The 14,220-nt window shown below is 43.8% G+C and overlaps 2 protein-coding genes across 3 annotated transcripts in view; one reads left to right on the top strand and one right to left on the bottom strand.

Moving 5' to 3' along the window:
• The window catches only part of MED13L (mediator complex subunit 13L), a 467,040-nt gene that overhangs the window by 106,832 nt on the left and 345,988 nt on the right, over window positions 1-14,220 (top strand). The window lies entirely within an intron of this gene.
• On the bottom strand, window positions 876-2,459 carry LOC134888438 (actin, alpha cardiac muscle 1). The gene has a single exon (XM_063913295.1). It carries the CDS (start codon window positions 2,341-2,343, stop codon window positions 1,210-1,212), a length of 1,134 nt encoding a protein of 377 aa, XP_063769365.1. The 5' UTR covers window positions 2,344-2,459; the 3' UTR covers window positions 876-1,209.

Genomic DNA, 14,220 nt, shown 5'->3' with positions numbered 1-14,220 from the left:
GTCATTTAGAGAAGTGTTAAAGCAAAGCAGCAAGACTCTTAATGACCTCCTTATCCACTTTACAAACACGATCAGCCCTTCACTCCGAAAAACCTCTTGAGGTACATACTTCATTGAAAAATGTAAGCCCATGTAGAGAATGAGCTGGTGGTGGTGTGTTACCTTTAGTGTGCTTGTATTGGATACACTACTGAGTACAGTAGATTGTTGTTTTTTTTCTGTTTTGCTTTGTGTTTATTGTTCCATTGCATCTGAGTATAACTAACCATCTATTTGGTGACAAGCATTTTTTTCTTTGTCAGTGACTAGTGCTAATGTTAAGTGTAGATTACGTGTATGTAGGTATAAAATGTTTTGAAGGCACATATTTAAAGTGTGTTTGTATAGTTATGTATATAAGCAAATTGTAGTACATTTGTTTTGTGATTATTGCTTTGATATAACGAAAATATTCGCTAGACTTTGTGCCTATTATGGAATACACATTGCTGCTATGTTTTTTTTTTTTTTTATATATAGCCCTTTGTGATTCAGAAATACTGTGTGTGTATATATGCGATTAGGATGTCAAGACAAGTTGAGTTTGCTTATTTGTTGAAGGATTTAACTCTTGATAAACAATTTGTTGAAACAATGTTACTAGCTTTTTTAGTTTGGGTGTAGTATATCACCTACAGAAAATAGATTTTTGGGCCTGTTGCCTGAGTAATAGAAGAACTACAATATGGGTAGAACTATTACTGTGCCGTTTTTACAGAGTAGATGAGGTAAAGCTGACTCGCATGCAGTGGCCTGTGGTAAACCAAGTGCCGGAACGGTAAATAAACTTTTAGCTTAAAGAAATAAATACAATTTGCAGAACTACATTTGATCAAGTTCTTTAATTTGGCACTATAGCAGCAGTTTTTCATCAAGTGTATTACACGGTTATACATTTACAGGTTTTGGAATGAGTATTATTCCAAACAAAAAAAATTATACATATTTATATGGTAAATTAACTGTTTATCACCCATATAATGAATAAATATACAATATTAGATTATCGCTTTGGAGTATTAAAAAATGCAAGAGGTAGGTGAATTACACCTGGCTTTTTATGTCTCTGTTCATATACAGTCCATAGGTTGCAAGTTCTGTGGGTTAATGTATAAGCCATACATATACAGAATACTGTACCATGAAATATATATATATATAATAATATATTTAGAAGCATTTGCGATGGACAATAGAAGGTCCAGCCTCATCATACTCCTGCTTACTGATCCACATCTGCTGGAAGGTGGACAGTGAAGCCAGGATGGAACCTCCAATCCAGACAGAGTATTTTCGTTCAGGTGGAGCAATGATTTTAATCTTCATTGTGCTGGGGGCTAGGGCAGTGATCTCTTTCTGCATACGGTCAGCGATACCTGGGTACATTGTGGTTCCACCAGAGAGAACGTTGTTGGCGTAGAGATCTTTGCGAATGTCTATGTCGCACTTCATGATGCTGTTGTAGGTGGTTTCATGAATACCAGCAGACTCCATACCAATGAAGGAAGGTTGGAAAAGGGTCTCTGGACAACGGAAGCGTTCATTACCAATAGTAATGACTTGGCCATCTGGCAGCTCATAGCTTTTTTCCAGAGAAGAGGATGATGCAGCTGTGGCCATTTCATTTTCAAAGTCTAAAGCAACGTAACACAACTTCTCTTTAATGTCACGCACAATTTCTCTTTCAGCTGTAGTGACAAAGGAATAGCCCCGCTCAGTAAGAATTTTCATAAGGTAATCAGTGAGGTCTCGGCCTGCAAGGTCTAGACGCATAATAGCATGAGGCAAAGCATAACCTTCATAGATGGGGACATTGTGGGTGACACCATCTCCAGAATCTAGCACAATACCAGTAGTACGACCAGAAGCATAGAGGGACAGCACGGCCTGAATGGCAACATACATGGCAGGAACATTGAAGGTCTCAAACATGATTTGTGTCATCTTTTCACGGTTTGCTTTTGGATTTAGAGGAGCCTCAGTAAGCAGAGTGGGGTGTTCTTCAGGGGCCACACGCAGCTCATTGTAGAAGGTATGATGCCAGATTTTCTCCATGTCATCCCAGTTAGTGATGATTCCATGCTCAATTGGATATTTCAGAGTGAGGATACCTCTCTTGCTCTGTGCTTCATCACCTACGTATGAGTCCTTCTGTCCCATGCCTACCATGACACCTTGGTGACGTGGGCGGCCCACAATAGATGGGAATACAGCTCTGGGTGCATCATCTCCTGCAAATCCAGCTTTCACTAAGCCAGAGCCATTGTCACAGACCAAAGCAGTGGTCTCTTCGTCGTCACACATGATTGGATGGAGCAGGAACCTTGTCACCTGGAAAGCCAAATGCTGTATGTAGCAGCTGCGGTTCTAAACTGTAGGAGCTAAGCCTTTTTATATTCATTTCCAGCCCCTCTTTTCTTTTTTTTCTCTTGTGCTTCTCTTCCCTAGTTTAGGAATGCTTTGGTGTCCCCCATCTGCCTTTCCATATTAGGCACTGTCATGAGCAGCCTTTCTACCCACCCTTCATTACACTCCATGTGGGAGTGTCTTGACGCTGTGCCCTGTGTAGCCATAAATGGTCCCCAGAATCTCACAGCCCTCAGCTTGGAAAGCTGTGAGTGACAGTGACATATTCCTGGAGGACAGCTGAAGAGGGATAATCTAAAGTGCTATCTAAAACAAATGAAGTGGCACTGTTCTGAAAATTAGCTTGTGCCCGTTTTGCCCATTAATGGACATGTTCTTTTCAAGCTTTGAGATATGTAAGCAATTAATAGGTTTGAACATATTAACCAAATTAAGGCTTACAAAGCGCTATTGGTAAGTCTGCCTTTCCTAATTGCAAATCTGTTTTGCTAGTTCTGTAAAAGCAACAAGCCTCACCTTAGTTATTGATATTCCATCTTAGATGCATTTGAAATTTGTATTAGGACTTATTTAAGCTGTTGGACTGTACATACTGCCTTCATAACTATCAGTATTTGCTCCATGCAATTATTTTGCCCACACTATCAAAATATATTACCTAGGCTAGCTTTGCAGTGTGGAGTTGTCATAGGTATGTCATTTTTGATAGCTGTGAATTAGATGCATTACCTGAAATAAAATTAAAAGTGTTCTCTCTTTAAATGTATAGATGTGTCTATTTTTCTAATTGCCTGTTTTCCATTCTTCACAATTGCATCACTCCTGGGCATAGTCTCGCAACCTTTACGTATAATAAAAAGTTAGCACTGCTCCTATGGGGGGAATTCGAGTGTTTTATGCCCCAGCGGCCACTAGATGGCTCCCGGCAGAGCAATTCAAGTGTTACTCTGTTTGGACGAGCACAGCAGCTGGTGCTGACATTACTGTAATGCTGTTCAGTCATTTTGATGGACTGGTTACGAGTATGAATAATACTTGCTTTGTCTTACAAGTTTTGGTGCATCACAGGTTCTGTCCTTGCACCGCACAGAGGTGTACAGAAAAATCTGCAATTTTTGGGTACTGCAGTAAGTGGTGGTGTATGCAACCATACTACACCACTAATACCCCTTTTACACTGCACAAATAACCCGGTATATTGCCGGGTCGACGTGGGTCTAGGTGCTGTGTGAAAGGGGTATTTTTCGATTTCCGGTATTTCAGCCTGGGAATAAAGCAGGGTTATCAGGTGGAGTGTGAAGGGTTTGCTGCGTCGATCGGACCTAGAACCCGTTTACTCTATAGGGAAAGGCGGAGCGAGATGATCTGATCTCCAGGCGCCGCCTCAGCATACGTCACTGCGCACATCACCAACCCTGCAATTTGCCGGGTTGTTGCTGCCAGTCTGAAAAGGGTCTCAAACGGGTCACACCCAGGAAGGACCCATGTACAAGTCCAGAGTGCGACCAGCTCTAGCGATCTGGAAGCGGTATAATTGAATTGCCCGCTAAGGTTGTTACTCTGTATATTAGTAGAGTACTTTCGAGTGGCAGTAAGTCTGTTTTTCTTAATCTTTGACATCTTCATCTTCACTAGTAATATCAAATTAACTACAGTTATTTCCTGATGTTGAAGTTTTATAAGTAAATGTAGCGTGCTATGTGACTAGCTATAAATCTTAATTTTCCCAATAAAACCCATGTAGGTCTTGTCTTGAACTAAAAGTACATCAGCAATACATCCAAAAATCTATCAAACCCCTATTTTACATCTCCCTGGTTTTAAAAATAATTTAATGGTTCCCTTGTTCCTTAATACATTCTAATGGTCTGGTTCCTCTTTCCTAATTCTACATTTCACACTGATACTGAATTGTTAAGTGTGTTTTGAATTGTTAAGGTTTGGAAGTTCTTGTAATAATAATAATAATATTATTATTATTATTATTATTATTATTATTACTATTACTACTACTACTGAGATTCGATTACAACTTAGTATTTTTCTTTCATCTTACGTATTACTTAACATTTTCAGTACAACAGGTCATATTTCAGTAATGTAGTTGTTCCACATTTTTTGGACATGGTGCATATACAGGTCTGGAAATGTTTGGTTACATTATGAGTAATTATCCCCCCTCAAGTGAAACCTTTTATTGCACAGATGTGTTGATTCATGGAAAGTTTATAATGTTGTAGACCTCTTCCTCAGTGGGGAAAAAAATGTAACAATACACTGTGGCCAATTGTACATAAGCTTATGTATATGTTTTATTCTTTGGAAAGTCTTAAGGGCCCTACACACTTAAAGATGTAACTGAACGATATGAACGTTCTCGTTCATTAATATACGAGAACTTGTTCATATCTTTCAGTGTGTAGGCACCAATGATGAATGATGACCAATGCCCTAGTTTCCTCATTGTAAATTACCACAGTTTATACTGTCCATTGCATTCAATTGGGTGCGAGTTGGGTCCTACGAGCTGTTCTCGAGGCAAACTTGCCATTTTGATTTTCAATACAACTCCAAACTATTTTTTCAGAGGGTTTCCATTTGTGTGTGTGTGTGTGTGTGTGTGTGTGTGTGTGTGTGTGTGTGTGTGTGTGTGTGTGTGTGCCTTCTTGAGCAGGTGAAAAGGTAGGGAGACTATAAGGTAAAAATGTTGGGACACCGTGCAGAACGTCTGGTGCACCCCTCCCATGGAATAACTATGCACATTTCTCTAAAAAGCTTACTAATAAATTATGTGGGACATATCGGAGGTAGAAGTGTTTATGCCAACTTTTTACAAACTTGTATAAGAACACTGAAGGACCATGCATTTTTCTGTACCCCAAAATACTGGAAAGACTTTAGTTAGATGAAAGACACTTGCTATGATTTTTAAGTCATTACTTCACTCTGAAAAGTTTTCTAGTTGTACTTTAATAAATGCATTCCTTTTTTCATTAAATTGAGTGTAAAAATGGAACTCTGCACTGTTTTCCATTTAGTAATTATTCTGCAATTCACATAGAACGTTAAACAGCATCACTCCTCCCTGCTCGTACACTTTGCATATTTAATATGAGTAAATCTGTGCATGTGAAAATGAAGCATAATTATATCCGTAGGTAATGATCTAGGTGCACTTGTAAATGTAGGGTCTAGTGACCATTTAGTGTTTTTATGTAAACCATTATTTACAGGCTGTTAATCAGACAGACAGTATTTGGCTATGGTTTGATCCATTGAGGGCGTCTGGAAGTGATTACCCCATGTCTTCATATCAGGGAAGTGACAGAAATAGGTTGGAATTTGTGAGGAGTGGGCGGGCAGGCGACGAGGATCAAGCCAAAAAGAAATTCCTAAAAAGACAATGCATGGCTCTTGTGTTGTGCAGCTGTTCTGACGCCTGGCAGCCCACTCCCAGCCCACAGTGCTGTGGCTCCCCTCATTCTGTATTTCATGCACATATAGCTTAATTAATATCTCTGTCTGGGTTTTTCTTTTCCTTGCTTTCATTCTAACTATAGTTTTTACTTGTTTATTACTGGTACCTTTGGACAACACCACTACTTTTAATTTTTTGGTAAATCTACCCTGTAGAAAAATGTTATGATATATGGAAGTGGAAGCTGTGTAAAGTAGGATGAGTATTGAAAGCATTAATTAGTAACAAGTGGTATTTTTAAGTGAACGAATATATTATTAATAATAATAATTTTATTTATATAGAGCTCTTTCTCCTATAGGACTCCAGACGCTTAACAGATGCATAGCATAATATAGTACAGAAAATAATGAAGTACAGAACAGCAGCTTTTCATGAAATACAGAAGCATGAAAATACTAAAGGGACAATTGTGGGAATGCTTGAGTAAACAGGAAAGTCTTAAGTCTATTTTTGAAGGATTCTTTAGTTATGGCCTCTCGCACTGTGCGGGGTAGTGAGTTCCATAGAGTCGGAACCACATGACTAAAAGCTCGACCCCCCCCAGATGAATTACGGGAGATTCTAGGTACTGCTAAAAGTCATTCATCTACAGATCGCAGTAATTGAGGGGGACAGTATGGGAACAGAAGCTGCTTCAGGTACCTTGGGACCTGGTCATGTAGTGCTTTGAAACTCAGTAAGCCAATCTTGAAGATGATTCGCCATCTTACAGGCAGCCAGTGAAGGGAGTCGAGGATGGGTGTTATGTGGCTAGAACGGGGCTGGTTGGTTAACAGCCTGGCAGCTGTGTTTTGTACCAGCTGTAAATGGTGTATTTCTTTTGCCTGGAGACGAAGGTAGAGGGCATTACAATAGTCTAATCGAGATGATACAAATGCATGTATGACTTTTTGCAGATCATCTGAGGGAATTAAGTGGTTGATTTTGGCTATGTTCCTCAAGTGAAAGAATAAAGATTTGATTGTGGCTGATATCTGATATTTAAGTGTGAAGCCACAATCCAGAACAACGCCAAGATTGCGCAAACAATCAGTGGTTTGTAATTCTGAATCCCCGATTGTAAGTCCAGTTGGTTGGCTATGCTGCAGTCTTGTCCTTTGGTGTTGCGGTCCTATCATAAGGACCTCTGTTTTATCCGTGTTCAGTCGCAGCCAGCTGGCGCTCATCCACTCCTGGAGCTCAGCAAGACAGCCATTTAGGGTTGCTATTGGGTTATCAGTGCCCGGAGCAAAGGACAAGTACAGTTGTGTATCATCTGCATAGCAGTGGTAGACCAGGCCAAGGCGCCTGATTATTTCACCTAGTGGGAGCATGTATACTGCAAAAAGCATGGGGGATAGTATGGAACCTTGTGGGACACCACATAGCAATGGCACTGTTGGTGATGAGTATACTCCAGACAATACTCTCTGTGACCTGCCTGTGAGAAAGGATTTGAACTAGCTTAGGACTGTGCCATCCAGTCCACAAAAATGTATCAGATGCTCAATTAGAAGCCCATGGTCCACGGTATCAAATGCTGCAGAGAGATTCACAAGGATTAATATTGAACAGTCACCTCTGTCTCTTGCCATCAGAAGATCATTTAACACACACACCAGGGCTGTTTCAGTGCTATGTCTTCTCCTCAATCCTGGTTGGAATGGATCATAGATATCATGGGTTGTCAGGCGGGTTTCCAGTTGATTTGCAACCACTTTCTCAATAACCTTTCCTAGAAAAGGAAGGTTTGATACCAGTCTGTAGTTGGTCATGCAGTCGGGATCTAACTTAGGTTTTTTAAGAAGAGGCCTAACAATTGCTTCCTTTAGAGGTCCAGGAAAAATGCCTGTCTGCAAAGAGCATTGAACAATTTTTGCAAAGACAGGACCAGTTATATCCATACAACCTATTAGTAGCTTGGTAGAGGCCGGGTCCAGATCACAGGTGGTGGGACACAAAATCCGAGCAATTTCAACAGTGTCCTTTACATCCACTGGGTCAAAGCTGGTCCATGAAGGCAGGTGGCTTATATTTGCAGGCTTTGTAGTTTGGCACTCCTTTGATGGCATTGTGGAGATTCCAGCCCGGATGGTGGATATTTTATCTGTAAAAAGTTTGTAAACTCGTTGCATCTTGCCTGGCAGAGGGTTTCATCAGTATGCTGGCTTGATGGTATTTTATAATTTGCATTGCTAGATGGACCTTAATTATGTAATGACCTTTTGATTTCCAGAAAGTATGTAATTCTCTGATAAATGGAAGCTATTAGCGCTAACCATATTTAAAATGTAATTAAATAAATCTGAATAAAACTGAATCAAATTGGCAAGGCATAATATAGTTCCCTTTCCTACGCATTACCACATATAGTGGGTTATTTAATGTAAATACACTTTGAGCACACACAGCTGTAAGGAAAGTATTAGCTCTCAGCACTAGATGTTCTCCCCTATTTAGTGTCTCAGCATCTGAGCAAAATGTTATCCTTTTACCTCATGTCAGGGGTTCTTCGTGTTCATTGCCTACCTTTCCTCTAGGACTTTGGCTTACTTTGTGTCGTGCCTGATTTGCTGTGCAGTCCATAGTTACATGTGATTGATAACAGCCTGTTAAACTTATTTTAGTTTAGCTTTATATGTGTTTTAACTTTACTGCTTAGTCTTATCCTATAAAAAAATATTTTTTTCTCAATTTCGTTTGATTGTATTTTCTGATAACTTCAATAAAATACAAGCTATGGTTTTCTGCTGTATGATGTCATTCAATCAAGCATATTCTTTTAGACCATATTCCTTTGAGTTTCAGTGCAAGGTTTTTTAACTTTTCTCTGACGTCCTAGTGGATGCTGGGGACTCCGTAAGGACCATGGGGAATAGACGGCTCCGCAGGAGACTGGGCACATCTAAAGAAAGATTTAGGACTATCTGGTGTGCACTGGCTCCTCCCCCTATGACCCTCCTCCAAGCCTCAATTAGATTTCTGTGGCTGGCCGAGCTGGATGCACACTAGGGGCTCTCCTGAGCTCCTAGAAAGAAAGTATAGTTTAGGTTTTTTATTTTACAGTGAGTCCTGCTGGCAACAGGCTCACTGCAGCGAGGGACTAAGGGGAGAAGAAGCGAACCTACCTAAGTGGTGGTAGCTTGGGCTTCTTAGGCTACTGGACACCATTAGCTCCAGAGGGATCGCACACAGGACCCGACCTCGTCGTCCGTTCCCGGAGCCGCACCGCCGTCCCCCTTACAGAGCCAGAAGCAAGAAGGTCCGGAAAATCGGCGGCTGAAGACTTCTGTCTTCTCCAAGGTAGCGCACAGCACTGCAGCTGTGCGCCATTGCTCCTCATGCACACCACACACTTCGGTCACTGATGGGTGCAGGGCGCTGGGGGGGGGGCGCTCTGAGCAGCAATTTTAACACCTTGGCTGGCAAAACTGACACCATATATAGCCCCAGAGGCTATATAGGTGTAAATTACCCCTGCCAGAATAACACAAAAAGCGGGAGAAAGCCTGCCAAAAAAGGGGCGGAGCCATCTCCCTCAGCACACTGGCGCCATTTTCCCTCACAGCTCCGCTGGAAGGATCGCTCCCTGGCTCTCCCCTGCAGTCCTGCACTACAGAAAGGGTAAAAAAGAGAGGGGGGGCACTAAATTTAGGCGCAGTATATATATATAATACAAGCAGCTATAGGGGAAAACACTCTGTATAGTGATATCCCTCTGTTATATAGCGCTCTGGTGTGTGCTGGCATACTCTCCCTCTGTCTCCCCAAAGGGCTTTGTGTGGTCCTGTCCTCTGTCAGAGCATTCCCTGTGTGTGTGCTGTGTGTCGGTACCGCTGTGTCGACATGTATGATGAGGAAAATGATGTGGAGGCAGAGCAAATGCCTGTAAATGTGTTGTCACCCCCTGAGGGGTTGACACCTGTGTGGATGGACTTATGGAAGGAATTACGTGACAGTGTCAGCTCCTTACATAAAAGGTTTGACGACATAGGACAGCTGGCTACTCAGCTTGTGACTATTCCAGCGTCTCAAATGTCATCAGGGGCTTTAAAACGCCCGCTACCTCAGATGGCAGACACAGATGTCGACACGGATACCGACTCCAGTGTCGACGACGATGAGACTAGTGTACCCTCCAATAAGGCCACCCGTTACATGATTGAGGCAATGAAAAATTTATTGCACATTTCTGATAGTACCCCAGGCACCACAAAAAAAGGGTATTATGTTCGGTGAGAAAAAACTACCAGTAGTTTTTCCTGCATCTGAGGAATTAAATGAGGTGTGTGAGGAAGCCTGGACTTCCCCCGATAAGAAATTGATAATTTCTAAACGGTTATTGGCAGCGTACCCTTTCCCGCCAGAGGATAGGTCACGTTGGGAAACATCCCCTAGGGTAGATAAAGCGCTTACACGTTTATCAAAACAGGTGGCACTACCGTCTCAGGATACGGCCGCCCTAAAGGATCCTGCTGATAGAAAGCAGGAAGCTACCCTAAAAGCTATATATACACACACGGGCATTATATTGCGACCAGCGATTGCATCAGCATGGATGTGCAGTGCTGCTGCTGCGTGGTCAGATTCCCTGTCGGATAATATTGATACCCTGGATAGGGACAATATTTTGCTGACAGTAGAGCATATAAAAGACGCTGTCCTATACATGCGCGATGCACAGAGGGATATTTGCCGGCTGGCATCAAAAATAAGCGCAATGTCCATTGCCGCCAGAAGGGGGTTATGGACTCGGCAGTGGTCAGGTAATGCTGATTCAAAAAGGCACATGGAAGTTTTGCCTTATAAGGGGGTGGAACTGTTTGGGGATGGTCTTTCAGACCTCGTTTCCACAGCTACGGCTGGGAAATCGACATTTTTGCCACAGGCTACCCCACAGCAAAAGAAAGCACCGTATTATCAAGTACAGTCCTTTCGGCCCCATAAACACGAGGGCTCGAGGCGCATCCTTTCTGCAGAGAGGCAAAGGTAGAGGGAAAAAGCTGCAGCATACAGCCAGTTCCCAAGAGCAAAAGTCCTCCCCCGCGTCCGGTAAGTCCACAGCATGACGCTGGGGCTTCACAGGCGGACCCGGGTACGGTGGGGGCCCATCTCAGAAATTTCAGCACACAGTGGGCTCTCTCACAGGTGGATCCCTGGATCCTTCAAGTAGTATCTCAGGGGTACAGGCTGGAATTCGAGACGTCCCCCCCCCCCCCCCCCCGCCGTTTTCTAAAATCTGCCTTACCAGCAACTCCCAAGTGATTGTCAAGGTACCCCTCCTTCAGCAAGGAAAGGGTTACTATTCCACAATGTTTGTGGTACCGAAACCAGAAAGTTCAAGTTCAAGATGGAATCGCTCAGGGCGGTTATTGCGAGCCTGGACGAGGGGGATTACATGGTCTCTCTGGACATCAAGGATGCCTACCTGCATGTCCCCATTTACCCCCCTCACCAGGAGTACCTCAGATTTGTGGTACAGGACTGTCACTATCAGTTCCAGACGCTGCCGTTTGGGTTATCCACGGCACCGAGGGTCTTTACCAAGGTAACGGCCGAAATGATGATACTCCTTCGCAAGAAGGGAGTTTTAATTATCCCGTACTTGGACGATCTCCTGATAAAGGCGAGGTCCAAGGAACAGTTGGTAGTGGGGGTAGCACTTTCTCGGGAAGTGCTGCAACAGCACGGCTGGATTCTCAATATTCCAAAGTCACAGCTGGTCCCGACGACACGTCTTCTGTTCCTGGGAATGATTCTGGACACAGACCAGAAAAAAGTGTTTCTTCCAGTGGAAAAAGCCGAGGAGTTGTCATCTCTAGTCAGAGACCTCCTAAAACCGGGACAGGTGTCGGTAAGGCCCCTGCTTCAGAACCAACCGGTACTGATCCAATCAGACAACATCACGGCGGTTGCCCATGTAAACAGACAGGGCGGCACAAGAAGCAGGAGGGCAATCGCAGAAGCCACAAGGATTCTCCGATGGGCGGAAAATCATGTGTTAGCACTGACAGCAGTGTTCATTCCGGGAGTGGACAACTGGGAAGCAGACTTCCTCAGCAGGCACGACCTCCACCCGGGAGAATGGGGACTTCATCCAGAAGTCTTCCAAATGCTGGTAAACCGTTGGGAAAGACCACAGGTGGACATGATGGCGTCCCGCCTCAACAAAAAGCTAAAAATATATTGCGCCAGGTCAAGGGACCCTCAGGCGATCGCTGTGGACGCTCTAGTAGCACCGTGGGTGTACCAGTCGGTTTATGTGTTTCCTCCTCTGCCTCTCATTCCCAAGGTACTGAGAATAATACGAAGGCGAGGAGTGAAAACTATACTCGTGGTTCCGGACTGGCCAAGAAGAGCTTGGTACCCGGAACTTAAAGAGATACTTTCAGAGGACCCTTGGCCTCTGCCGCTCAGACAAGACCTGCTGCAGCAGGGGCCCTGTCTGTTCCAAGACTTACCGCGGCTACGTTTGACGGCATGGCGGTTGAACACCGGATCCTGAAGGAAAAGGGCATTCCGGAGGAAGTCATCCCTACCCTGATCAAAGCCAGGAAGGATGTCACCGCAAAACATTATCACCGCATTTGGCGGAAATATGTTGCTTGGTGTGAGGCCAGGAAGGCCCCAACGGAGGAATTTCAACTGGGTCGATTCCTGCATTTCCTGCAAGCAGGGGTGACGTTGGGCCTCAAATTGGGGTCCATTAAGGTCCAGATTTCGGCCCTGTCGATTTTCTTCCAGAAAGAACTGGCTTCACTGCCTGAAGTTCAGACTTTTGTCAAAGGACTTCTGCATATTCAGCCTCCTTTTGTGCCCCCAGTGGCACCTTGGGATCTCAATGTGGTTTTGGAGTTCCTGAAATCACATTGGTTTGAGCCACTTAAGACTGTGGATTTTAAATATCTCACGTGGAAAGTGGTCATGCTGTTGGCCCTGGCTTCGGCCAGGTGTGTGTCAGAATTGGCGGCTTTGTCCTATAAAAGCCCTTATCTGATTTTCCATATGGATAGGGCAGAGTTGAGGACTCGTTCTCAGTTTCTCCCGAAGGTGGTATCAGCGTTTCACTTGAACCAGCCTATTGTGGTGCCTGCGGCTTCTAGGAACTTGGAGGATTCCAAGTTACTGGACGTAGTCAGGGCCCTGAAAATTTGTTTCCAGGACGGCTGGAGTCAGGAAAACTGACTCGCTGTTTGTCCTGTATGCACCCAACAAACTGGGTGCTCCTGCTTCTAAGCAGACTATCGCGCGCTGGATTTGTAGCACTATTCAGCTGGCGCATTCTGCGGTGGGACTACCGCAGCCTAAATCTGTAAAAGCCCATTCCACAAGGAAGGTGGGCTCATCTTGGGCGGCTGCCCGAGGGGTCTCGGCTTTACAACTTTGCCGAGCTGCTACTTGGTCAGGGGCAAACACGTTTGCAAAATTCTACAAATTTGATACCCTGGCTGAGGAGGACCTGGAGTTCTCTCATTCGGTGTTGCAGAGTCATCCGCACTCTCCCGCCCGTTTGGGAGCTTTGGTATAATCCCCATGGTCCTTACGGAGTCCCCAGCATCCACTAGGACGTCAGAGAAAATAAGAATTTACTCACCGGTAATTCTATTTCTCGTAGTCCGTAGTGGATGCTGGGCGCCCATCCCAAGTGCGGATTGTCTGCAATACTTGTAAATAGTTATTGTTACACAAATCGGGTTGTTATTGCGAGCCATCTGTTCAGAGGCTCCGTTGTTATCATACTGTTAACCGGGGTTCCTATCACGAGTTATACGGTGTGATTGGTGTGGCTGGTATGAGTCTTACCAGGGATTCAAAATCCTTCCTTATTGTGTCAGCTCTTCCGGGCACAGTGTCCTAACTGAGGCTTGGAGGAGGGTCATAGGGGGAGGAGCCAGTGCACACCAGATAGTACTAAATCTTTATTTAGATGTGCCCAGTCTCCTGTGGAGCCGTCTATTCCCCATGGTCCTTACGGAGTCCCCAGCATCCACTACGGACTACGAGAAATAGAATTACCGGTGAGTAAATTCTTATTATTTCCAGTATACATGGTTTATATTATTATTCCTTTCTTATTTCCATTTTTCAAGTAATATAGGAGTAGCATAGTACTCACCTGCCTTTACTTCACTAAACAGACCTGTGGTTTTGGATTGGCTTGCTGTCCTGTCTATGCCAAATTTAGTAAATACCCAGTGAGCTATTTTTGAGTAGCTATATCTGACTGCTAAATGAGCTTCAGATTACTTTGTCAGTCTTGGAGTACCCACAATATCCATTTATGTGCATGGTACACGTGTATACAATAACTAAGACAGTGCTGCATTGATTGATATTGATGCATTCACCTAGTA

The sequence above is a fragment of the Pseudophryne corroboree genome, chromosome 1, assembly GCF_028390025.1.
Source record: "Pseudophryne corroboree isolate aPseCor3 chromosome 1, aPseCor3.hap2, whole genome shotgun sequence".
Lineage (NCBI taxonomy): Eukaryota > Metazoa > Chordata > Amphibia > Anura > Myobatrachidae > Pseudophryne > Pseudophryne corroboree.
Note: the sequence above shows the minus strand (reverse complement) of the source record. Positions and strands in the feature narration are given on the sequence as shown.